The sequence below is a fragment of the Camelus dromedarius genome, chromosome 26 (assembly GCF_036321535.1).
Source record: "Camelus dromedarius isolate mCamDro1 chromosome 26, mCamDro1.pat, whole genome shotgun sequence".
Classification (NCBI taxonomy): Eukaryota; Metazoa; Chordata; class Mammalia; order Artiodactyla; family Camelidae; genus Camelus; species Camelus dromedarius.
In genome coordinates, this window is record NC_087461.1 from 23,605,073 (window position 1) to 23,631,789 (window position 26,717).

General features: G+C 41.2%; 1 protein-coding gene across 1 annotated transcript in view; it reads right to left on the reverse strand.

Moving 5' to 3' along the window:
- Nucleotides 1–1,827: 1,827 nt before the first annotated feature.
- MKX (mohawk homeobox) overlaps nucleotides 1,828–26,717 on the reverse strand; it is a 57,903-nt gene continuing 33,013 nt past the window's right edge. The window contains exons 5-6 of the mRNA XM_031444552.2: nucleotides 2,856–2,889; nucleotides 1,828–2,750 (exon numbers count right to left, since the gene is read on the reverse strand). Of these exons, the coding sequence (XP_031300412.2) occupies nucleotides 2,564–2,750; nucleotides 2,856–2,889 (221 nt within the window). The 3' untranslated portion in view covers nucleotides 1,828–2,563. The remainder of the gene's footprint in view (nucleotides 2,751–2,855; nucleotides 2,890–26,717) is intronic.

Genomic DNA, 26,717 nt, shown 5'->3' on the forward strand with positions numbered 1-26,717 from the left:
TAGCATCACACTTCCTTTTCGTCATCTCTTAGATGGGGGGTTGGTGGTCTAAGGTGATGAAATTCAACCCTAATACAAATGCAGTGCTCCCATGTTATCCCTGACCAACCCAAGGAGAATTATGGCATATAATGGACCCTTCTGTTCTAATGTCTCTCTCCACCTGGTCAACTCTCAAAAGAAAACAAAATTCATATGATCATTGAGGTCTAGAAATTAACTTTTATTTTAAATCTGTCAAGAACTCCTGGCAGTTATTAATTTTATTAAAATGATTACATATGGCAAAACAAAGAATAGAGGTAATTCTATTTCTCTACAACATAAATTATGAGTTAGAGTCTCAGCTGCTGACTCGGCATTGTTGAAGATTTTTTTAAAGGATTTGGGGGGACTTTAATTTCCAGAAAATGTTAAAGCAGCAAAAGAAAAAATAAATTAAAAGTAATTGCAATTGGAGAAATTGCCAGGGATGTGCTAATTATAAACTCTTCTTGATGTGTTTATAAAGGCCAGACTCCAAGCTTTGGTATTAAAAAAAGAGAAAAATCATGAGAAGAGCTGTCCTATATTGGCTTGTCATCCACGGTTTATAACATAGAACAAATTTGCTAATTCTTATTGAAAAGACAGCAAAAATGAATTATGACTAATTCAAATTAAAAAAAAACAGCATCCATTTATCTAACTGAAATATGTCAAAACAAACACAATTTTATTAAAATATTTAATAACAGAATAACTTATAGTAGTATGAAAAAGAGTGAAGTACTGGTCCTCTGTTTTCTTTGACATGATCGCATTTTGGCAAAACTGCTTTACATAGATTCCAAAGTTTTTATCATGGATCCGTAACTATTTAAGGATGTAAACCAAAAGAACTCATACTTCATCTGATCATACAGTCATAACTTAACATATCTTGCTTTGCACTTACTCTTACTGCAAACAGCAATTTAGAAAACAAAGTAAAAATATATATATACAAAATATTTTTATATCAAATTATTTTCATTACACTAAATAAACCCAACCCCCAAATGCTATGTTACATGAAAAAGTGTCCTACAATTTATATCAAGACTGATATGTCCATATATCAGCTAGAGCAGCGTTTGGTTTTAAAAGCATTTTGCAAAATAACAAAAAATGTCACCACATGGCTGCACTGTTGGCTCTCATTCACACTCACAAAAAATGCCTTCCAGTTTAAAAAAAAAAAATTACAGAATAGATTACATACCCAGAAAAAGCATCCCACTATGAAAGAGTCAAATCCCTTTTACTTCTCTGAGCACAAATACTCTGTTATATTTGGCATCCCTACTGTTTATTCAAATTTCAGGACTCCCCAAGCTGATTAGAATATTAATGTTTGATTGAAACAGATCTTCTTTCTTGATATTGATTATTTCTCACTCAATGATAGTTTAATTTAGAAACAAAGTGTTCTTTCTTTTAACGCATGATTTCACTTAACTTTTACCTTAATGTCCTACTTGGCAAAATCAAGGAACTGTTCAATGTTTTGTTTTCCATATGTTTTAAATTTAAAAAATCAATTTTGTGTGTATATATATTCACATAGAGATACATTTCTTTTATTGCCTTGTTCTCAATGCAATATAAATTGTCCATCAGCAATTGCAATTTGACATGAACCAAATAAGAGGTTTTTAGCCATTCCATATGAAAAACACTGAACTCTAATGCAAACAGGATTATGTTGAAAACTAAACTATAGATTTAGTTTTATGCAGGAAAATTATTTAGATTTATAAACTTTTTTCCCAGAACTTTGGCAAAAATTTAGAAAAAGAAAATCCAGATCAATCCTAAAGGGCATTGTGGTGCCTTCCAGCAGGGCTTAAAAACTTTTTTTTCCTGATCACAATCGTTGCCGCTTTTCTTAAAGGTATACAGTGTGATCCCCAGACCTTCCATTTTGGAAGTTTGTAACCTACCAGATAGGCAGGGAAGATACATGCATAAAATTCTCACTGTCACTCTGCAAAGCACACTGAACAAGTTTTACACAGTGCAGAAGGTTTAGTTTTTTTTTGTTTTTTTTTTTTTTTTCTCTTTAAAGGAACACTTCATTCGGGCTGAATAGTTTTCCAAGTTTTAACATGTGAATTACTGAACACATTTCAAGGGCTTTCAGCAATGATGGTTTCAGTCCTGGCACGGGCAGGTCCATCTGGAATGGTACACACAGTCTAATAAGCATTGTGGCGTTGTCATTTTGAGGCATAGCTGCTCCACTACGCCCACGTTGTAGCTTAGTTTCGGGAAAGCAAGGCACTTACTGTAATGGCAAGGCGGACATTTTATGCATACTTGGGAGTAACATAAAATAAGTTAATATTTTTGACTACAGTGAGGTTTTATAATTTATGTGTCTTTTATAGAAGCAACTAAATGATATACTTAGGATGATTAAAAAATGAGAAGAGTTTTGAAAGGGAGTCGTTTTCACTCCCACTCTGGCTCTTAGGATGAGAGGTTTATGAGAAAAACACTGAGGCAAAGGACAGCCTTCAACCTGAAGAGCGACTGGCTCTTAGAACTGCTGAGCCAAGGGCACCTTGACTGTCTTTACTTCTGCTATGTGGGACGACTTCTGGATGATGCAGCTGGTGGTCCCCTGCAGCTGGTCCTTTCCCTGGGCGAGATTTGTCAGGGCCATCGCTGCGTTGATCTCCCTCCAGTATGTGTCATCCTTGTTCGGCCCCCTTCTGTTAGCTGCACTGGATTTAAGCGGAACAGAAAGACAACGGTCAAACTCACGGCAGCGGATGCAGAAAGGGCTGTCACCGAAAAGTGCCCGGGGCAAAGAAAAACATACCGCTCACCTGTCACCCTTATTGGATCCGTTTTCCAGAGTGTCTGCAAAGAAAAGCAGAGATTCGATTGATTTCCTTTTCGGCCTTCTTTTTTAAGCTCAGGCATCTCATCATTCATTACCAGGAATAAAGGTTCATCAGGAAATCCGGTTGAAATTTATTTATTTTTTATGAAAAAGATGTGAAGAAAAAGAATCTCTTCACAAAGAAACAGGAGTAAGATGAGAACAGGTAATGAAGAATAAAAAGCAGCTATGGTAAATATATAAACATCTGAGGTTAATTTGCTCTGAGACTTGGGGAGGGAGATGGTTTAGGAAAAGAGGGCTAACTGTACTGGGCCTGTTCTGGTCTCGCCCCACCCTTACCTGCTGGACCTCTGCGCAGATATCATGTCCCACAAGGTCTGGGGTGCAGCTTCCTGAACTAGGAAACCAGCGGGTTCCTAGATGATCTCCAGGTGCCTGTGCTCAACAGTCTATGAATTCATGGGACTCAAACCTTCATCTCGGAAAAAGGACTGGCAAATAGCCCCCTCCGGCTAGTTAGCAGCTGAGTAACAGACCTGGTACTGACAGCAACCCAGGAGTAACCCAGCATGTCAGAATAAGCAGACTCCGGTCTCCAAGCCCCACACGAGCCCCCCATCCTGGCGCTGTAGGAGATGAAAGGGTGTGGGCTTCTGCTTACGCATCTTCACATTTGGTTTGGATTTGCCCCCTCACTCAGAACACCACTGTCTACCAAAACCACATCAATGTGAAGGAAGATGAAGTGGGTTCTTGTTCTTGACTGAATCTGCAGAGCTCCTCTGGCCAAAAGAATAAGGTACTGGGAACAACAGACAAGCTGGAGGGAAAGAAGTACAGAGGGTAAAGAGGCAATACCACCCACCATGCTAAGGAGGTAAAAACAAAGGAGCGGGGCTGGGACTCCCCATTAGCCTGGGAGACTCCAAAAATACAGTGGTGACTCACTGCCACCATCATCACCACCATCATCACCTTCGTCACCACCACCACCATCATCATCAACAACAAAAACCACCGAGAAGCTACAGAACGAGGCGCTGTGCCCCACACGGGAAGCACAAAAACATGGTGTTGTCTCAAAGTCGTCTTTGAGTTCCCTGGTCTCTGAAAAACTGTCTTTTCCTGCCCTCCGGCCTCTCCCTTTCCTCTCCTCCCCTAACTCCGTATTTCTGAAGGCAACATTCTTTCTCTGCAATACTCAAGGCTAGTTAAACCACGCAGCACAGTTCCCAGTCCTGGGCTCCGAGAGAGTCATGGAAATAGATGAGACTTGCGGGGGAAGAACACGAACATGATCATCATGTAGTCCAGACAGGGCAACAATTCCCCTGGGGGCGAGAGGGTCAGGAGAAAAAAAAAGAAAAAACATGCAAAATAAAATAAAGAAGCAGAAAAAAAAAGAAGATAATTACATGACTATGTTGATAAGGCAGCGAACTTTGATGCCCTCGATGGAGGAAAAGAATCAGGGAAGCTGGTTAGTTAATCTGTCCTGACTCAGGCTGTGCAGTGTAGAGCAGGAGACAATAATGGGTCACTATGAGTTCTCTGCACAGCCTTTCACCCAAGGACCATCCCCAATGACAAACAAACAAACAAACAAAAAAAAAAAAAAAAGGAGGAGAAGAAGAAGAAGAAAAGCAAACAAAAGCACTTAGTCAACAAATAACACAGTTGTTAAGAAGAATAAATAAGATAATGTGTATCTGGCCCCCAAATGGAGGAACAAATGTTAGCTCCTTTGGCCTCCTCTCATGTTAGGGACCTCCGGCGGGGGGGTAACTGGACTCGTGAGTGGCTGGACGGTCACCCTCTGGAGCCCTGTCAGTCTCCGGGTCTTCCGGCCCCTCCGAGGTTGCCCAGGATGGTTAGCTACACTTGTGCTGCTTGACAATTTTGGAATTACATTACTTATGTAAACAGAGGAAAAAGAACGACAGATTTGAGTGTGCAGAACTCTGATCATCCTAGTTTACAGGGCACGTTCCGTGCGTGCGCCAGGCCTGATTCCAAGCACTTTTTGTCTCAGCTGATTCAGCGCTAGTGACGGTGCAGGTAGATAGCAAGTCTCTGTCACGTCCATCGGGTCCTTCTTCTTTTGGTGCTGTTATCTGCACATCTTCACTCAGTAACGACAGAGACAAGGCGCTACCAGAACAGGGAAATAGGTCAGTGCCTTTGTTTAGGACCAGGAAAGTCAGCAACACTGGACATTTTACAGAGAGAAAAAAAAAATGAGTTAGGCCTTTGCTCAATTTTGCCCACAAATTGCAACAATTCTGTTGCCAAAGTGAAGCAATAGTTTATGGAGCTATTTATTCAATGGAAAGACTTGGCAAAAGCAGAATAAGTTTCATGAAGCTTAAATGACATTAGGGAACTAACAAAACATAATTTAGAAAAGACCATGTAACTGATGCTCTGGCTTACAAACCCAGCCAACTCGCATGTGCAGAGGGGACCAGAATCATACTCCCCACCGGAATGGCCAACGGAGAGTGATCACCGACCGTGCAGATGACAAGAAGGAAGCTTGCGGCTGTCAACCGTGTAGTGAGTGACTGGATCTGCAAGGCCGTAAACGAATGGAGCCTGCTTGTGGAAAAAGGATGTGTAATTCCCCATTGAGGTCCCCGGGAGCTTCTATTTCAGATGAAGAGTGAGCTTCTCTGTCCTGCCGCCCCGCAGCCGGCCGGACGCTCCTAGCCCTCCCTAGGGCTGTCTGCTGGGACTCGTTCCACCAAGAAACAAGTTTACTATGGCCAACCGTGAAATTATAAAATCCTGCTTACTCTTGGGGTGTATGTGTTTTACAGCTTAGTGCCTATGAAAATATCTTTGAAGTGTAAAAACAGAGACTCCAGTCCCCGGTTGCGTAAACTTAATTAGCTTCATGAATTTCGACTATGTCCTTGCAACAAAGATGAGTCCTGCGTTTTCTTTCTAAGGCAGGTGGGCACGTTCAGTGTCACTGGGTATGGGTTCAGGTTCCTCTCCCAGCAACACAGAAAAGACTTCATAAAAAGTAATGAAGAGAAGAAATATTCAGCACCTCTAGCCGTAGTCAATGCTAAAACAGCCCGTAATAAACTCCGGTGTCAAAGACTTCAAACCAACAAGAAAAAGCTGACTACGGCTGCTTTTGGGGGTCTCCATGCCCAGGGTGGTTTTGGCGCAAGCCATAAATTGGTGTCAGAAGGGCATGCTTTTCCTGCTGCTGTTACTGGTGGGCTGCTGGGTGTCACTGACATTTTCTGCATCCCAGGGCCACCGCCTGCAGAGTCTAGTTCCCAAAAGAACTCGCAAAAGAAAGATAGCAAACAGGGGCCCTTTCACTCTGAAACATTTGTGCTTTTGTAGGAAAGCAAAGGACTATAAAGGTCTGGCAGTTTGGGGAGTTTTTTCCCCTATTCCTTATGCTGAGATGAAATCTGGGGAAAGGCCCCAGCTGCTTTAGAGAACTGAGATCATTTGAGGGGAGCTCAGAAAATTTATAATCCACTCATTCTTTTAAATCATTCTGTTAAATGTGATTTTTTTTTTTTTTTTGCATGCTCCTTTTCTTTGAAGTATAAATTTGCTGGCTCTTATCTGGTTCAAGTAGTTTGTCTTTTCAGCCAATCATCAGTCTTTAAGGAGTGGTGGGTTTCTGGACCACCACTCAATGCTGCTTCGGCAGACAGGATGTCTCACAGGCTCCCGGTAGCTAAGAAACAATCGGCCTGGAGAAGGAAGGTTCTGAACGCTGCTGAAAAGAGGGAAGTTGTCTCGAGCAGACGTTTCCCTGCCATTACTGAACACGCTCAGACTCGGGGTCTGACTGCCTGACGTCCGGCTCAGCTGTGTCCCTTACTCTCTGCAAGTAGCTTGGCTCAGCCTCTCCCAAGTCTGAGCTAAAATGCCTCTTTAGATTCTAAGGTTCCAAAAATCAGCTACGCTGTCAATTACCATAAAAGCAACTGGTTGGCAGGAGCAACTTATTGAGCCAGCCAAAAGAGCGTGTTTTAAGACCAAAAAAGAAAAGGAACAAAAAAAAAAAAAGAAAAAAAGAGGTGCATAGTTAGGAAAATCTTGGATGCTGTAAAACCCAGACCATGTTGAAACTTAAAGTCGGGCTATCCTCAGTTTGGACATGTGTTTCCTTATAAAGTTAAGTAGAGAAACAATTATAGAGAAAATTCAGTTCTACTGCAACCCGAGATATGTGAGCACAAAGCCCTGTAGGCCAAGTGTCCACCCCTCAAGTTTGAGAAATGAAATTTAGAAATATTCATTCTGAAATATATTCCTGAGGTAATATTTCTAGTCATAAAAAGAGACAGAAATATGGCCAAATCTTCTGCACTCAGTTTTTTCCTCCAAATTTAAACAATAAGCCCTAAAGTTAAGAATGTTTTAAAATGTTCCACAAAATACTACTCACACCACTGAAAGGTAAATAAAATGAAGATTAAGAATGAGCATTTTAAATTAAATAATCTAAAAATCATATATTGTATGTTTCCCTAAATTACAATGGAGAGAGAGTCCCAGATGCTTGGCAACTTGGTGGGTCTTGGGGCTGTTACTGGAGATAGCAGGTGTGGACAGCCAGAATCTAGTATTTCTGATCTCTGAGGTCCTGAGAGCCCCTGGGACAGCAGATCAGTTTCTGGAGTTATTTACATACTTGGAACAACTGAGAAAAATAACAGGACTCCGGTGAGCAAGGCAGATGTAAAGCCTCACTGAAGATTCTGAAATACCCAATGCCCCAAACTTGTAGGACCTCACACCAGACAGAGCAAGGGACCCCCTGTTCCCATGTCACGGTCTCTCTCTCCTTCCCAAGCACTGGACCCGGACTGTGCTCACACACACTCATACAGACTGGTTCCGCTGTGACTCTGCGTTCCTTTCCTTATTAAAATAGCATTTGTTGTTATTCTCTAATAAGAAAGTAATGCCAGTTGGCTGCAGAAAATCCAAGAAGAGTGTGAAAGAGAAAACTCAAACTAATATTTGCATATATGGCCTCCCAGAGCAAGTTTTTATACATTTTTTTTTTAAAAAAGGGGTCATTCTGCACGCGTTTTAAAACTTGCTTTTCGCTCAACTTCCACTTTTGCTTTACCCTTCTGTTAATAAATAAGATAATCTCCTACCATTTGGCCTTCTTTGATGTGGCAGTGATTTTTTTTGCCTGTGAAAAAGAAACAGCTTGAAAGAATTCAAAATCCAGCTCCATCCAGTTTAAACTTGAATCTCAAGAGTCTTGAAAGTTACAAGAAGGGGTCATCTTTAACATAACAATTACTGACGTTGAATGAGTGCTCATTCTTCTGCCAGGAACTCTACACATGGTATCTGGTTAAATACTTGGAATAACCCTGGGAGACAGCACCATAGTCTTTACTTTAAAAAGACCCTGTAGCTTAGAGGGTTCCAGAAACTTGCAAAGGACTCAGGCTGGAACTTGGCTCTAGACTCTGAAGGTCATGCTTTTAACTGCTGCATTTCATTATTCAAGTGATCTCGGTTGGTAAAACCACCTTCAAAGACCGAGGCGAGGGCTAACGCATTGTTTGCAGAGAAAGCTTATTGAAAACCTATTAAACACTCTTCCTGCACTGTTTGCTAGTATCTTAGACCACAGAGATACAAAAAAAAACCCTTTTTTCCCTCCTTATGATTTAATCTGTAATGTAAAAAAATCGGTCCAAATCACAGAATAGGAAGTCTCTTCTGAGCTCATCCCTACTTTAATTAGAGTGACACTGTAATAGATGTGACGTGCCCACACTCACTCTCCCGTCACCAGGAGTGAATGACCACTCGTAAACTCCTGGACAGCTGTCACTGCATCACTTTTAGAGGGAATGTTCGTGGTTATCCTCTCTTTGGGGTAGTGAGAGCTTTTGAATGAGTAAAGATAAATCATCCTAAGTGATTCTGCCCACAAAGGAAGGGGAAAAAAAAACACCCAACAATCTGTAACATTTATCTGTTGAGGATTAAACTGCTTTTTCCAGTGCCACCAACCAAAAGTGAATTACACTTTAAGACTTCGGCATGACAGGAAGAGACTGCCACTAAAACCTGGCGAATATCAAGGCTATTGCTCGTGGAAGGATTAGTGGAGCCTTTTGGAATAGTGAAAATTAGGAAATGAAACCCACCTCATCTTCATGGATGGGTCTGGCATGTTTTTTCCCCTTGTGCAATATACTAGCTAACTTACTTATCCTGGGGCCTTGAAAAATGAGTGGCTTCCAAAGGTATTTCAGAGTTTGAAGAAAAATCTTTTCCAAAAATTAAGCCAGTGTCTCCTGCAGCCATGACTTTCACTATCTGGCTAAAGAAAGTTTCCCTTCCTGCTACCTCTCATGTGGGCGGGCCTCTCACTAGGGCTAATGATGCCCAGCTGTCCTAGACCCCCAGGGTCCCCACATACAGCTGCCTTTCTGTCACTGCATCCTCTTCTCTATGTCACACCAGAAAACAAGCATCAGAAACCACACCCCTGTATTCTGGACCGATAGTGAAGAGCTCTCAGGTCAGGACGGGGGCAGCTGGCATCTCAAGCATTTGGGATAGGTTATATTTCCATTCACAACAATGACACACTATCTTTCGTGTTCCAGGAATACCTATGGATAAATCTGTTAAGTGTTGATGGGCACTTTGCAGATAGGGAGCTCTAAAGCCTCCTTTGGCTTTTTACGCAGAGAACCTGCGGCTGGTGTCTCCTGATTAATTCCCAGCTGTACCTTTGTTCTGGTAAAATGCAGTTATTCTGACCTCATCAGTCTGGACGGGAAGACTAATGGTATAGGAAGTGGGGCCTGTAACTTGAAAGTAGCTTTTCAAATAAGCAGAATACCACCCAATTAGAATGTCTCCACTTCCCTTTCCATCTTTTCCACTAATATATTAAATTTTTTCGATGTTAAGTTAGCCTGCGTGGTCCCATTACCAAGATCGCTCCTCTGTGATCTCAAAGGCTCCACCTTCCTAAAGTCTAAAACTTTCAGTCTGAAATTTTACTTTGAAGCTTAGAATCCAGTCCATGGGGAGGAAATTGATGGTGAGTAACCAGAAAGGGGGTCTGGGAATGTTAAATATTCTCATTTCTATTCCTAGCACGTCATTACTGACTACGAGGGTGGTCTGGAGTGAGGCACACAGGCAGCACTGGGCAGTGGTTAGAGCCCAGACGCTGGAGCCAGACAGCAAGAGTTGGACCCCTGCTCTACGACGGAGTCTGTGTGACAGCTGGCTATCTGCTTGACCTCTCTGTGCTCCAAATGTCTCACCTACAAAATGAGGTTAACCGCACTAGATTCAGAGCATTGTTATGAGGACCACATGATTTCATATTTTCTAAAACACCTAAAAGAAAACTTAAGCACTATATAAGTCCTTGTAAAATTAAAAAAATAATTAACCTATTCTCTTACTTTATTTCTTACATCTAGAATATGGGGTTGAATTCAGTCACCAGAAAAATTAGTGTTGTTCAGAGAATTCATATAAAAACCATTATATAAAGATGAAATATTTTAACTCTAGGCAAAGCCCATCAGCTCAGATTAATGGACTAAATGTGCAGAATCTATCATCTTCAAAGACAAAATGGCTTTTCTGAGGCTACTTGTGCCAAAGTCCTGTAGCATGCCAAGACAAAGAGCACTGGAACGCATTAAAGAGTATCTGCTAACTTGAAGTGTCTAACGGATGTTGTTACTTCGTACTCTCAGGGGGAATACTGGAGATGCTACCCCCAAATGTTTCATCTGTGAAAGCTAGGTTTCCAGCCAACATCTCAGAAAATGACTTCCTAACTATCCATGAATAACTTCCGTGTGTTGCAAGGGGCATTAGTTGTTTATAAAAATGCTCCCTTCTACGTGCAAGTTGGGCTACTAGTTCTGAACACAGGGTGGACTGACAGATTCTTAGCTCAACTTTAATTTTGTCCCCATGTTCCACCACTGACATTCATCCTCTAAGTTCTGCAATAGCACAAGGGCCCCTTCTCTTGAGATTGACTTAACAGCAGCCATCCTGCAGGTCTAGAAGGTTCACTTGTTTAATGAGTATATAGCTGGATAATGTTAGGTTACAAAATACCAATACAACTTTCTTCAGCAAAAAAAAAAAAAAAAATAGCCGTTTAGATGGGGAAAAAAATGTGCATTTGTAGTAAATGAGAAATTGGCTGGAAAGTCTGGCTCCATCCATGCATTTTCAAGCTCTTCAGTATCTCTGAAAAACCATCAAAAAGTAATTCTGCTTTGATATATGAACCATAGTGTATCTCAGAATTGGCTCACATTATGGCCAGGCCTTTCAAATTCCGTAAATTACCATCTCCAGAAATGACACTTCAGACAAGGAGATCTTGCTGTTAAACCTGTCGGAATGCATTAACACCAGAAATGACACAATAAGAGAAATGACGTTCACCAACTTCTTGGATCTTTCAGAAGAGAAGCAAATGACACTTTCTCTGGTCCCAGTTCATCTGCCGTATTTATTAATAGAAAAGAGGCATATTTTAGACACAAGATGCACAGTATCACCCGTCCTTCTCCACATTTCAGATATGTCTTGATGTTCCTAATACACTTAAAATGTTAAAACTCTACTTGGCACATCAGTGTTCTGTGTTCACACATTTCTACATTTAAAGGTTCTGTGATTCTCTGCTTTTAATTTCAGAAACAGTCCTTTAAACTCTAAACTAGGGTGGGGAGGGACTTTCAAATGAAAATCAGGAAAATTTTTGTTGATGATGTTGAAGGCAGGGGAAGTTAAAAAGCAGGCAGGCATACAGACTAAGTGGAACACTGTGCCACATGCCCTGGCTGTGGATGGAGGTCCTACAGGTCTTCTGAGGCCCCGTTTTGACCAACAGAAGACCAGACAGCCACTCTCTCCTTTACACCTTGACAAAGGACTTCCACTCTAAATTCTGCCCAGGAATCTACACCCCAAACCATTTATGAAATTCCAGTGGCATACAGATCCTATTCCACCGTTACCACCTAAACGCAGAATATGAGAAATTTCTAGAGGACAGGAGGGGATAAGGTGCTTACACTTGACAAGGTGATCTGTTTAGGGAGCAAACAAAAACCTTTTCCAGACCAAAAACTCCTTTTTGTACAGTAATTTGCCTAAGACCAGAGGAAAGCAGTGAGGGGTTCACTAGGAACAGGGCCTCGGGTGAGTCATTTACGTGCACTGGAGCTCAGTGTCTCCACCTGTAAAATGGGACTAATAGTAGCACCTACCTCTCAGGGTTGTGGTGAGGATTAAATGAGGTGCCCAGCTCTGGCGATGGAGCCTGGCACGTAGGAAGGGCTATGGCGTGACTATTCTCTAAGTAAAGAAGAGAAGCTGTCAGTCACCCTCCACTAGCCGAGGGCGCCCCCAGGTTCCATGGAAGTGCTAAGCCCCCTGTGGGTTTCTGCTCCCCTCTTAGCCTCTAACCCATCTTCTTAGGATGGTGGAGAGAAGGGGACAGAACTTCTCAGAAGGGCAGGTTCCTGGCTCCCACCTCTCAGACTCTGAGTCTCTCGGTCACAGATGCAGACAAGGAACCTGCCCTGGCACAAGCCCCCAGGTGTCCTGAGTTGATGGGGCCTGGGGAGTGCACTGCGGTCCGTGGAGAATTCCAGAATGCTGGAACTCCTGGGTGTTCACTCAATGCGACAGTACAAGGCGGTATTTCTTTAGTACCTTTCAAAAATATTATAGCTTCCTAGACTTCCAACCAGGGTCAAATAACAGTCTAGAGGCTGTATTTAATAAAGCAAGTTCTTGATTCTACTTTCGTATTAATAGCAGATATCACATATGTCTTAGGAAAATATTGTTCAGAAATGGCTGACTCCAGTTTCAAAACGCCTTTGTCTATTTTTGCTTAAATATGAATATAATGCCACTAAAACTGCCCTTTTTTTGGGGGGGTGTAAAATGGCTTACTTGAATTACTTTCCCCAGTTATTACAGTTTTTTACTATGCCATGACGTATAGCTCAGGGAGGGTCATTACAAGTACAAACTTGAGGATAAAGGAACACAAGATTTTCATCGTAACATACTACAGAGTACTTCAGAATAATCAAATCACCCTCCTGCTTCTAACTGGAGCAGCCGTGGTAATAACAGACTGTTACAAGATCCGTTTTTTCTGTTTTGAAAATAAACATGCAGGCTCAGCGCTATATTGCTGTGATGGGGGGCCTTTTATTTTTGGAAGTCTTGTATTTTTTTTTAGCTTTCCTTTGGGAAAACAGGGTGATAGCAATCCAGATGGGGGTCATCAAAAACCAATTATTCAGCCTAACATGGATTTTTTTCTTTCTAGGGTAGGTTAATAAGCCTTTATAAACTAAAGTAAACTTAAGTTTCTGCTGCTCTTGGTAGAGTATTTTATTCAGGCCTGCCTCAAAAAGAACAGAGCATGGTTTTACTAGACGTCGACATAATGATGAGGTTTTACAAATAGTTTTTGGTTATATTTAGTTTGTTATTTTTGCAGCAGCCCTCAGAGGTAACTGGATCTATATGAGCTCTAAAGGGGACCAGGGATCAAGGGAAGAGAACCGCCATGCAAGCAAGGTGGTCACCCCCAGACCCAAACCACTAAAACAGCTCCCAGTGGTCAGGACACTGAATCTAGCCATGCAGGAGGATGGAGAGGGTCTTGTCTGGGCCTGCTGATGGCTCTGCTTTTGAACAGCAGCAGAAGTGGAAGAGCCCCTGGGATCAAAGGGCTGAAGAAGGTCAGAGTGCCGACGGTGGTCACCTGGGAGCCACCGAGAGGTCCAGGGACAGGCCGAGGACTGGGGACATCCCTCGTCTGAGCGTCTGCTGGAGGATGAGCTAAGTTCCTTCTTTCTGCAGAAAACGTGGGCTCCTCCTGTGCTGGGATCACCACCGCCAGCATTGACGCAAATCAGACGTGGAGGCTACACATGACAGCCTCAGGAAATGCAGCCTCCCGGTGGGGCATTTCTGTGGGCCTCACACGGTACTGAAAGCATAGTGTTTAAAAGCGGAGCAGAGAAGTTATAAGGCAAACGCCCTTAGGATCTTAGATGAAAAGAAAAAATACCAGAGTTTGATGACTCTCGGAAAGAAGAACAAGCTATAACATGCAGAAAAGTTCTTGCAAAGCCATTTCATGGACATTTAATACAGAAGAATGGTCTGTTCGTGTGATTTAAATATATTTAAATGCCAAGCAGCTGCCAAACGCATTGTCCTACAACTGTCACAGGCTGTTGTAAGTACATGAGACACCTCAGAAATAGGAGAAACATACTTGTCTTAGTCGTTAAGAATGACTGATTAAGAGAAACAGACAATGAACCTGATACTATTTTTGGACTAAAAGTGATCCTCTGTTATTCCTTATATTTTTTATCCTTTCCAATACTTTTTGATGACTTTAGACGGAGATATGCTTTAACAATCAATCGGGCAAACTAATTTTAAAATAAACAAAAGATAGGGAAAAGCAGAAAACTGCCCCCCCCCAAAAAAGGAACAAAAATTACATTTCCAGGACCAATCAGATCCTCTTAATCACATTTCTGGTTTGGTGATGGACTATACTAAACATATTCAAAAGTGATTTAAAAACTAAATTCTCTCTGGGCAACCAGAAGTAGGTGATGAGTGACCACTGTGAAGACCGGAGTTTACTGCTTTGTATCTCAAAGGAGCCTGGCTCTCAGAGGCAGGAGTAAAGAATTTACGTATTTTCATCATGGAAGCACAAAAAGTTGCTTTTGGGGGGGTAATAACAGCCAGGAAAATCATAATTCCTTGCAAGATTCCCAAGCTTTTGCTGGTGTGTGGCCTTCTCCCCTCCCTGGTGGTAGTTTTGGTCACTTCTCCACACTCCAGAGAGGAAAGCAAGAGGGGTCAGCCTTGGATTTGAGGGCAGAGCCGTGTCTCACAAAAGCTCAAGAGCTGTGAAGGTCCCCAGAACTACAAACATGCCAGAGGGTTGCTCACTGCATCCTCTATTATTTCAGAGGTCTATCCTGTCCGACACATACCAGTTAAAGCCCAGCATGAGCGAGCCACTCTGTTACGCATACGGTTCGCATGTAGGTCCAAAGCCAGGGCACTGAAGCATCGCCTGATCACGGGAGAAGCCACCGCTCCCAGGCCACCCGCAGTGGGAGCCGAGCACAAGGCGCTGCGAACACTCACGAGGGAGCGAGCCGCTGCCCACTTGGCCTCGCTCAGGGCGGCGTTTAAGACGGGACTGGGAGTTGGGAAGGTGGAGTTGCTCAGGAGGGCTTTCTAGAACATGTATTTCTCTGATTTTTCAAACTCTTAAGTAATGGGGTACATTATCCAGCTGATTTTCAGCCTACTTTAGGAGGTTTATAAAAATCATCTCACAGAGAAAGACAAACTATATCATTTATATGTGGAATCTAAAAAGCAAAACAAATGAATGTGTATAGCAACACAGAAACCGACTCAGATATAGAAAACAAACTAGGGGTAACCAGAGTGGGGAGTGGGGGACAGCAAGATGGGGGTATGGGATTAAGAGGTACAAACTACTACGTATAAAATAGATAAGCAACAAGGATATATTGTACATCATGGGGAATTACAGCCCTTATCTTATAATACCTTTTAATGGAGTATAATCTGTAAAAATACTGAATCACTATGCTGTACACCTGAAACTAATATAATATTATAAATCAACTATACTTCAGTTTTAAAAATTGAATCATCTAGTTAGAAAAAAAAATAAAATCACGAGATTAATTAAAAAAAAGTCATTTTGTACGATAGATGGTTTCTTAGACAATGTAATACATAGATTCTTCTTTTAACAAGAAGATGCACAAAAATCCTTTCTTTCGAAGTGAAAGGTGTAAGGAACCTGTATTTGTGCTGACTTACAGAAGCTCGAAGAAATGAAAGATGTGTAATGATAAACAGCCCTAAGGTGAAAATGCACTTAATAAATTATTCACACGAGTGATCATCATAATAATAAAAATAACTGGCAGGGCTAGGAAAAGCAGAAAGTGGGCCCAGAAATGGGAGAAAAAAGAGACGATTATTTTTATACTGGAGAAAAGAGTAGGTAATGGGAGTCGTGTGGGGCAAGTGTTGAAAGCATCTGTCAAAAGGTTGCTTTAGAAATGGGAGTCCCACTTTAAGACTAATTGAAGAATTATTCAAATGGAAATTCCATGCTAACTTTAGTCATCTTCACGACAGAAAAGAGAATAACCAATTAGTTCCTCAAATTCCTGCAGCTGCTTTTAATGGGATTCGTGCCTTTTTGGGGTTTAGCTTGAGTTGAGAAATTGAGCACACCTGTTCCCTGCTAATCAGGGCAAACTGTGAAGGGTGGAATTTACTCAATCACACTTTATTCCTCCAACAGTGAGGTACCCTGGAGATAGAGCAGACTTGGAAACAGAGATCTCTGGGGTCAGTCAGCGTCCCAGCTCTGCTGCTTATTAGCATGTGGTTTGGGGCAAGTTGCTTAATGTCTCTGTCTCGTTTTGTTTTTCTCATCTATAAAATAGACACAAAAATACAGAACAATAAAGATTGTTGTGGAAACTAGCAGTAATCACTGCAAAACACCAGGCAGCCAGGAATCCTCAAGAAAGAGCGGCTACAGTTACTCCACAATTGCAAATCCTCTTTTCGGAGCAGCAGCAAACTTGGATGAATGTTCAAGAGTCACCCTGAAACGGAGCAGATAACAAGTAACACAGCAATTCAGAATGGTTTTTGTGTGTGAACTGTCTCCGCTGGGTCACAGGCGGGCTTGTTATGTCTACCACGCTCTAGTGTGGAAAATTCCCCCAAGAGCAGGCCTGCCTGTCATGCAGGCTTCAGTTTTGCCATGGCTTGGAGGTCACTTAAGTTGCTTGGTAGCCGTAATATGCAAACCATTAGGACGGAATCTTCGATGGAGTGGAAATGAGCATACCAAGGCAAATTCCAGGATTATGTCAGCAACCGGTCCTTTGCTGTTCATTTTCGGGGTTGGCGCATGGAACTGTTATCGCCCTGGCAGTCTGCACGTTACCCACGCAATCGTATAGGCATGCGAGAGTGTTTACTCTTAATTGCTCAGAGAAAGTTTTAAATGTGAAGGTCTTTGCTCAAGACAGAATACGGCGTTTGAATCTGGGAGAACAGCTTCGGAAATTCCCAGTTCCTAAAAGATACGTCTCTAATTTTCACTAAGGATTTTCTATGAAGATCTGAATGACGCATCTATCCTTTTCACAAAGAATAAAATAACAGCTTAAGACATATATTAAGACCCAAAAGACTTGAATTGTCCCACTGCTTTATCCTTAACAGCGGTACTTGGTACCTTAAATTCTTAGATTGGAGCAAGAACAGAGAGATTATTTCAATACTCCTGATACCTTACAAAGAGACAGACAGTTACTAAAAAGTTCTTCCCACTGCATAGTAGAAGGGGAGACATACTTGATTTCCTTTGGATGTTTTTTTGTTTGTTTGTTTGTTTTGCCATCTTGGACGCCTGGTGCTCTGATGGAGAACGTATAACCACACTGCAGTGACGTTGAACTTATCCAAGTAAAAACCAATCTGTGTTTGCATGTGTGTGTGTGAATGTCAAATGGAAAATTGGACTTTGTAGACAGCATTTTAACTGCCTTTTGGGTGCATAATTAAGGGTCAGGTCAACTTAACAGAGTTCATGGGGATGACAACAGTATTTACCGAGTGTTTTGCAAGTCATACATGTACAATTAATCTCGTTTCCTTTTTGTGCACGCTTTTTATCATTTTCCCTATTTTACAACCGAGACTCGGAAAAGCTGACAGGTCCGAGGCCAAACTGTTAGCAAACAACAGGGTTGGGACTCGAAGCTCAATCTCCTCATTTTGAGTGCAACAGAGTTTGCTCTTCTCCACCGTGTGGTCATTTGCCAATTCACGGGTTCACAGTTCAGCAAATATTTATTGAATGTGCCCTTCATGGGAGGCACCATGATAGTCCCTAGAAATATAAATTACAAATGGATCTCTTCCTTAAGCAAGTCACAGTCTACTGAGTAAATGACAAGAGCTCAGTGTGCTTGCAAAGGGGTGGGGGTGATGGCAGGGCAGGGGGGTGATGGTCCTGAAAGGGGCTCTGAATGGGATGATACACTTTGGGGCAGCAGAGAGGAGGCCTGGCAAGGGCACCCAGCCAGTGTCATCATCATCTGAGTGCCAAGACATGGGAGAGATGGGGAAGCTGGGCTGGAGGTGAGGATGAGCAGGACTCACTGAGGTAACGATGGGGAAGAGGGTCTAAGCGAAGGAACAGCTGGATGAAAGCACAGGGTCCCGCCATCCCGTGGCTCCTTCTGGAACTCCCTTTGGTGCAGCTGAAACACATGCGGTGTGCGGAGGGGCAGGTGGGAAATGAACCAGGAGAGGTTAGCAGAGGCCAGGCACTGAGGGCTTTCTGGTTTTGGGTGCCAAGAGAAGGAAGGGGAACTCTCTCCTGAGAGACCTGGGGAATGGCTGGAGGGTGTTTAACAGTGATATGATCCCCTCTGATTTTTAGAAAGGCTGATCTGGCCTTAGAGGAAAGACAAGGTTGGAAGAGCCAGGTGGCATCAGGGCAGGCACTCAGGATAGAAGTGAGATGCCCTGGGACTGAGGAAGAAGCAGGGGGCATCTGAGAGATGCTACAGGGCAGACTCTGGAAAGCCTACATGGGCTTGGGGACGGGAGGTAGGGGTCTGCAATGGTCTCAGATTTCTGCCTTGGATGCCTGGGTGGGTGGTGATTCTCAGAGTCGGGGGAGAAGGAGGAGGAGCAGGCTTCCCTTGGGAGGGGGCAGGCCATCATGAGTTAGAGTTTGACAAGCTGAGAGTCTGACATGCTTTGAGGACCTTCAGATGTGGATGCTGGTGTTCTCAGGGGTGGAGGATGCCGCCCTGAACAAAAAAGAGGCATCTGTGCAACATATTTAGAAATACTGTGATATTTTCTCCTCGAAACATTCATGTTAACATGGAAATTGATCAGCATATAGGAAAAAGAGGTATACAAATAAATAAGGATGGGTCTTACGTAAATCTAACTACAGACTATTTCAGCACATAGATCTAAATATTTTGCCATATGCTGGCTAATATTATTCAACATGTGATTGAAAAAAAAAGTGTAAAATACCAGTCTTGAAAGATGAATTGTTTAAAATCCTTGTTAGTCACACACCCTTTATCCATAATGCATCTACTCTCAGAAGGAAACGTACACCAAAGGGTGAGAAGGAAAGAAATGGTTTCTCTAAGTGAAGGAAAAGAGCGGAGGGTACAGCTGGCTACTTGCCCAACAGAGAACCCTGAAAAGCTAGAATTTTCGAGGCAAATCTCTACTAATCCATCTTTTACCAAAGTTCTCACTTAGAGTCCACCTTTTGACATGAAATATTTAATAGGAACTTTAACCACAAAGTGCCCTTAAAAATTTTAATACTGGATTCCATACAAGGCTAGAAGATGAAGGTATTAGGTAACTGAAAAGGAACATGTATTTTAAAAAAAAAAAGAAGAAAGGACTTGTGGAAAGCATAAAGCAGTTAATGAGAATTTATATTGAAAACCGAAAGCTAATGTCAACGCAAAGTTTCTTTCCTGTTGAGGACAGCTGCTTCTTCATCAGTAAAGTTCACTTTCTCCTGGCGTTTGGAACCACAATTTTAATCTGATGAAATGGCACAAAGGCAAAAGACAAAACACGAATAAACAACAACAAAAAGGTTTTCTTTTGGAAAGCAACTCCATTTAATTGGCTTCCACTTTCATGGTTTAAATTCAGCTCCTTAAGGGGGGATAACTCCCTCCTGCAGGCGGCTTTCTGTTGGGGACGTGCACGACGCTCATTTGTCTTGCATCTGAAAATTAGAACGTAACAAGCTTCTAATCATCACTTGTTAATTTGAAACAAAAAGAATTCTTTTCTTCCACTGAAAGCAGATTGTTGGGGGGTTGGGGAAGGGGGAGGCAGCATTCTCCAAGGTCATACGCTGTTGGCATAGCTCAAAAAAGCCTTAAAGTCCAACTTGCTTATTTTCAGCTGTGTTTACTTAGACTTAACTTGACAAAGTCTGCCTCTGATTATCCTGAGTAGTCATATGCCCACAGATAGATAGAAATTACACAAACTTTTGGAGGGAGTGACATTTGGCCTTCATCATTTTGGAATGATTTACTATGTACCCTCAACCTAAAACACGAAAACGATCCACAGTTATGTTTTGGGAATTGGAACATAAATATTTCATTTTGCGAAGGGAGCAGTCCCCACGACCTTTTCAGATTTTAGGTGATTTACTGACAAAGTATGGTGCTGCTTTGGGAGGTGTGGGGTTGTTCTGTCATAGGCAGTTTCAAGGCAACATTTATTTCAGCCTTTTTAATAACCATCAAGATTTCAAGGAATTTCTGTAAACAAACTGTCACTTAAAGAAAATAACTTTCCATCAGTTTTGTTTTTTGGTTTTTTTTTTTTGCAACAAGTCTCCAGAACAGAACATGCATATAAAAATACGAGTTAACTAAATTATTTCCAGAAACTACATCTTGGAGTCATGTTTACACTATCGGTAGAAGGCAAAAGCTCAGTGTTTTACCAGTATTTCTTACACTAAATGCATAAGTTTGCTTTTGGAGTAATGTAAACCATTTCCACGGTATAGAGCCTGTTCCTGATTACCTACAAATGGATTCTGGCCCCGTCTTATTTACTTTGCATGCTGTTATATTTACGTAATGAAAGATACAAATACCTTCCTCTCCAAACTAAGATTGCTTCAAAGGTGGAAGCACTCACATTTCCCAGAGATCAATCAATGAACCAATCAATCAACTGATCTTTACTGCATTTTGCTAACAGCTGGCAGGACAGTAGTGAACAAGGGGGAGATGGTCTCTGTCTTCTGGCATTTATCTAATGAGAAAAATGATAAACTGGACACATGCCATCATTTTCTAGGTGGTTCATTTTACTTTACACAATTATGAAGTGATTTCCCCCACTGAAATGAATGTACATTCCTCCCTAACTCCTGTCTTATTTTTGAATTAACTCAAGGAGGGAGCCCTTTATTTGGAGTTGGTGGCGTGGGTTAAGGGGGCCACGGATGCTCTGCTGTTACAGCTCCCTCTGGCCGTTCAGGCTGTGACTGTAACAGGGTTCGTTTTTGAGTGATTTATTTAATGCTCTCTATGTTGGCTTTTATTTTAGCGGACTGCATTTGCTTTGATAAGCACTCTGTAAAGTGAAGCAATGTAAACGAGGATACTGCTACTGGGGGAGTAGCTGCCACTCAAATGTGTAATAAGCTAGGGTTCCCGAAAGCCTTTCCCTCGAAAGGGCTGAATCCATTGATGTGCCTTGTGGCACATTCCCTCATTGTTTTCTCTCATGATGCTTTGGCTTTGAGATTCACAACAGATGATTATACGTATCTAAGCAAAAGAAGGAATATGTTTTCAAACATGTATGCCATTAAAGGTCAGCTGACAAAACCCAGAACACGTGCCGGAGATGACAGTGTCTTCAGACTCATCTTTGCGAGTGAATGCATTAAAGCCTCATTCGCTTTTACTGCAAAACTGCATCCACAATCATTCCATAAAGGGCAGATTCCTCAGACTCGACGTGGAGTCAGAGAACCGAATCCAGGAAAATGAGGGAGGACGGAACTGTCTTCTGAACCCCAGCCACAGGACAGAGCCAGAGGCATCTCCAAAGCCACAGAGGTAACAGCAAGCCAAGAGAGGAAGGCTGCTGCTGCTGCTTGAAAAAACCACTTTCCCAGCTTGATACCCAGGCCCTGGGAGGGCTGTCTAAGACAGGGAGGTAGGTGGTGTCAGAAAACACGAGGTGCACACAAAGGACCCCTCATGTCACTTTCCAAGTATGGAGGGAAGGGGCAGCTGATACGTCAAACTTCAAGGAAGGAAAACCCTTTAAGGGACAGAGCTATTTATGGGTGGTTTCTTATGAAGGAAAAGTAAACTTGAAAATCTTATCAGATTGGACCAAGACATAACTCTACACAGAAACTAACTACGAAAGCTCACTTTTTAAAAAAGGAATACAAAAGTCCTCCACACACCAGTTACTGCAGGGTTAGCCAAGGCAACAGGAGGCAGTGTTATGACTGAGACAGGAATATCAGTCATTGGTATCTCCAGACACGCAATTCATTCTCTAAAACACAGCATTTCACACAGAAGCAAAGTTTCGTTACGGATCACCGGCTGGAATTAGTCCGCAGAAGATTCGCAGTTGAATCAAATTTACATGGCCCTCTCCATGTTAACCAAAGTAGGGGAGGGAAAAAAAAAAAAAAGGAAAGCTTTCACAACCAAAACTCTTGAAAAATTTCCTATATTTTCTGGTTTCATTTTTCCCAGAACTGAAACACCACAAAATAACACCAGCTCAGTGCACTCACTTCCAGCTCAGTCAGGAAGTGCTGAGGTACATAAACATTTTTTATTTCACTTTTTTACAAGAAGGTGACCAACATTTTCTTAGCCTTCCAAAAAGCTTCAGGTTTGGAATACATTTTGGTTAAATGTCAACAAAGGAATTTGCTCATCATTCGGAAAGCCCTTTTTCTTTCCAACCTTGGACTATATGTAGGAACTGTGTTGTGAATGGAATGACAAAACAGCTCAGAGCCACAAAGGAAAATCCAGTTTTACAACTCTTAAAACAGCTCTGGAGGGAAGCATTCTGTACAGAATAAAAGAGGGAAAACAAGGGACAATTATACACACAGCTCATTAAGTGCTTTCAGTTAGTATCAACAGCTTTGTGAGGTTGGGATTTTTTGGGTCTTTCCCTCATTTTATATATAACAAAATAAATCAGAGGCATTAGATGACTTACCTGATGTTTCTTAGTTAGTGATAGAGAAGAAAATCTGAACCCAGATCTTTAAAGTCTAAAACTATAATGTGAAGGTACTGACTGATGCCTAAAAGCCAGCACCACAAGTAAACTGAAGGCACTGGAATGTTGCCCCGAAGGTCAGTCAGAAACAAGAAAAGAATGTGTGCTACTGTTGCCATTATGTAACACAGCACTGGAGGTACAATCCAATGCAATAAGACAGAGAAAAAAAAATCCATGGCAAAAGCTTCAGAAAGGAGGTACAACTATTACTGCTGGAAAATAATAAATTGTATTACTGCAAAACACAAGAAAGTCATCTGAAAAACTACCAAAAACGGTAAGAAAATTCATGGTGGTAGCAGAGTACAGTATTAACATACAGAAATGAATGGCTTTCCCCTACCAAAAAAAAAAAAAAAAAGTTAAAAAAAAGTGATGGAATAAAGAACCCTAATTAGAATGGCAAAACAACAAAAAGGTAACATGCCTAGGACTAAATTTAACAAAAAATGTTCAAGACCTATTTGGAACAGTTTAAACATGACTAAAGGCCACAAAAGACATGAACAGACATACCAAGTTTTTGGATAAGATGATTCTGCATCCTAAAAAATATCAATTTCCTATAATTAATTCATAAATGTAGCACAATCCCAATAAAACTAACAATTTTTTTTCTGGGGAGACAAGTTGATTCTAAGTTAATATGGAAAAAGCAACAAGCAACAACAGCTAGAAAAACCATGGAAAAAGAAGAAGAACGAGGGAGAGTAAGTGGAGAATTTAAACATATCCTAAAGCATCAATAATTAAAACAGTCTGGGATCGCAGCATGAGTAAAAACAAAAATAAGTCAATCAATAGAGGAGACTAGAAAGATAAGATAGACTCAATTTAAAATGTAGTTTTTCCAACCAGGGAAGGAGAAGAAAGACAGACTGATCAATAAATGGTATTAGAATAACTGGGTAGCTCTATGGAAATAATAAAACTGGGCATTTTCTTCACAGAATAGTATGTCATATCTCGAACTAAGATGTATTCCAACTACATTAAAGATTTAAGATGTGACTTGAGACCCACAGAGATACTAGAAGAAAACTTGGGACACTCCCTTTAAAGGTTTTAAAGTGAGGAACTTCTATCACTAAAAGTCAAGCAGCCATACAAAGGAAGATGGATAAATGTAATTATATTTTTTCAAAGGCTACATATATAGGGAGAAACCAAAACATTAATCAAAGCATATATAAGTCACTGGGACAAAATATTTGTTACTCACAAATCTCACAGGCTTACTTCCCTACTCCAAAAGTGCTTTTCAGATTAGTAAAAGATCATTATTGGCAGCAACCTGGGTGGACCTAGAGATTATCATACTAAGTGAAGCAAATTAGAGAAAAACAAATATCATATGATATCACTTATATGAGGAATCTAAGAACATGATACAAATGAACTTATTTATAAAACAAATAGACTCCCAGACGTAGAAAACAAATTTACGGTTACCAAAGGCAAAAGGGAGGGAGGGATAAATTAGGAGTTTGGGATTAGCAGATTCTACTATGTATAAAATAGACAACCAGGACCTACTGCAGAGCACAGGGAACTATATTAGTATCTTATAATAATCTCTAATGGAAAAGAATCTGGAAGAGTATATAGATATGTATGTATAACTGAATCACTTTGCTGTACACCTGAAACACTGTAAATCAACTACACTTCAATTGAAAAAATAAAAAATAGGGGGGAGAGTATAGCTCAGCAGTAGAGCACATGCTTATTAGCAGGCACGAGGTCCTGGGTTCAATCCCCAGTACCTCCATTAAAACAAAGCAAAACAAAACAAAAGCAAACAAAAAACATTATCAACAAGAGTCAATAGGAAAAAGAATCTGAAAATACACACACAGGAAAAAATGGAATTTTGCAACTGGTTTTCTTCACTTAGAATAGTATCTTCAAGGTTCATCCCTTTTGGAGTATGTGTCAGAATTTCCTCCCGTTTGAAGGCTGATTGATATTCCACTATGTGTATACACCACATTTTGTTTGTCTATTCATCTGTCAACAGACACTTGGGCTGCTTCCACCTTCTGGCTGTTGCGAATGCTGCTGCTGTGATCGTGGGCGTACAAATCTCCGTCTGAGCCCCTGTTCTCAGTTCTTTGGGGGTATCCACCCAGAAGTGGATTTGCTGGATCATATGGTAATTCTTTTTAATTTTTTGAGGAGCCACCAAAGTGCTAAATGTCAAATGCAATAGCAGCTGCATTATTTTACATTCCCACCAGCAGTGCATAAGTGTTCCAGTTTTTCCACATCCTCACCAACACTTGTTAATTTCTGTTTTTTGACAAAAGCCATCTTAATCGGTGTGGCGTGGTAACTCACTGTGGTTTTGATTTGCATTCCCTTAATGATTAGTAATGTTGAATATCTTTTCATGTGCTTATTGACCATTAGTATATCTTCTCTGGCAAAATGTCTAATCAATCTTTTTTCCATTTTTTAATCGAGCTGTTTGTTTTTTTGTTGTTGTTGTTGAGTTGAATAGTTTACCTTTTATATAAAAATGGGAGAAAGTAAGAAGTTACATTCATGTTTGATCTTAAACATATAAAGATTCTGTGTAAGAACATGTTAAAAGCTAAATATGATATGTTATATATTATATATTATACAGTATCCTGTATTTCTTTGTAGCTTTTGGCACACTTCTTTGTTCAATGCTTGTCTTCCACAATATGCTATCTGTCATGTTCACTGTTTTCCCTCCAATATATAGTAGAAAGGATTCTCAATAATTATATTTGTTAACAGACTGACTAACTGATGGAGAGAGAGGAATTTATCACATGAGAACACGTCATGTTATCAGGATGCTAAACTGTCCGATCACATAACAGCAGTCCCGTCAGAAAGCAGGAAGCAAGGCCCCGGTGAGATAAGGGGTGGGCTCAGGGCTGCACGATGACTTTGTGGACTCTAGGGACTTAGGGACTTCTGCCTTTACGGACTCTTTCTTCCCCCAGCCCCCTGCAAAAAATCCCTATTATACATTCGTCAGTATTATGCTCGTTTTTCTTTTGATTTTAAAAGAAGCGAAAATGGAAGCATTAACTTGAAGCAGGCTGTGCTGCTGGACCGAGTGTGCAGCTGGCCCTGGGTGAGGTCACCAAGGAAGAAGAAGGGAGGAGAGGTGTTTCTTAAAGAAGGCAGGACAAGGATGCGGAAGGCTGAGGCCCTGAGGGTCAGGAGGCAACATGAAGATGCAGGGACCCAGCCAGCATGAAGAGACGTAAAAGAAACAAAAATTCAGCCATCTCGAGGCTCATCCTCCCCGCTTCCACGCCACCATCTCCCTGCCCTCTCTGACAATCACTTGCCACAGCATTTGGTAACCGCTGGCATTAAATATGGGCTATATCTGCAAAACTAACTTAATGAATTTTGAATTTCCAAAAAAAAAAAAGAAAGAAAAGAAAATAAAACTTTCTTCCTGCCCTGCCCTAAATATTCTTCTAGTTAATCCACTAGTATTTTCAAGGGAAATTCATATATATGTTTTTAAACCACGTTTTCTAAATGAAAGCTTATATTCTATTTTTTAAAAAATTGTTTGAAAGCACAGTGACTTATGTCAGACATGTAACATTAAATTAAACTGGCCTCTGTATTCTTCTATCAGAAACGAGCAAGTTAAACCAAGGGCAACATTGTATCCTTAAAAAAAATGGGAGAGTGGATGATGCCAGCCTTTATAAATTTTCTAAATAATGTTTTCCTACATTCTGTCCCTGAAGAGGGAAACTATTACCACTTTTCACTGAGATAAAGAAAATGTTTTTTTGCAACTTAAGAAATACTTCCAACCAGAGAATATTAATGA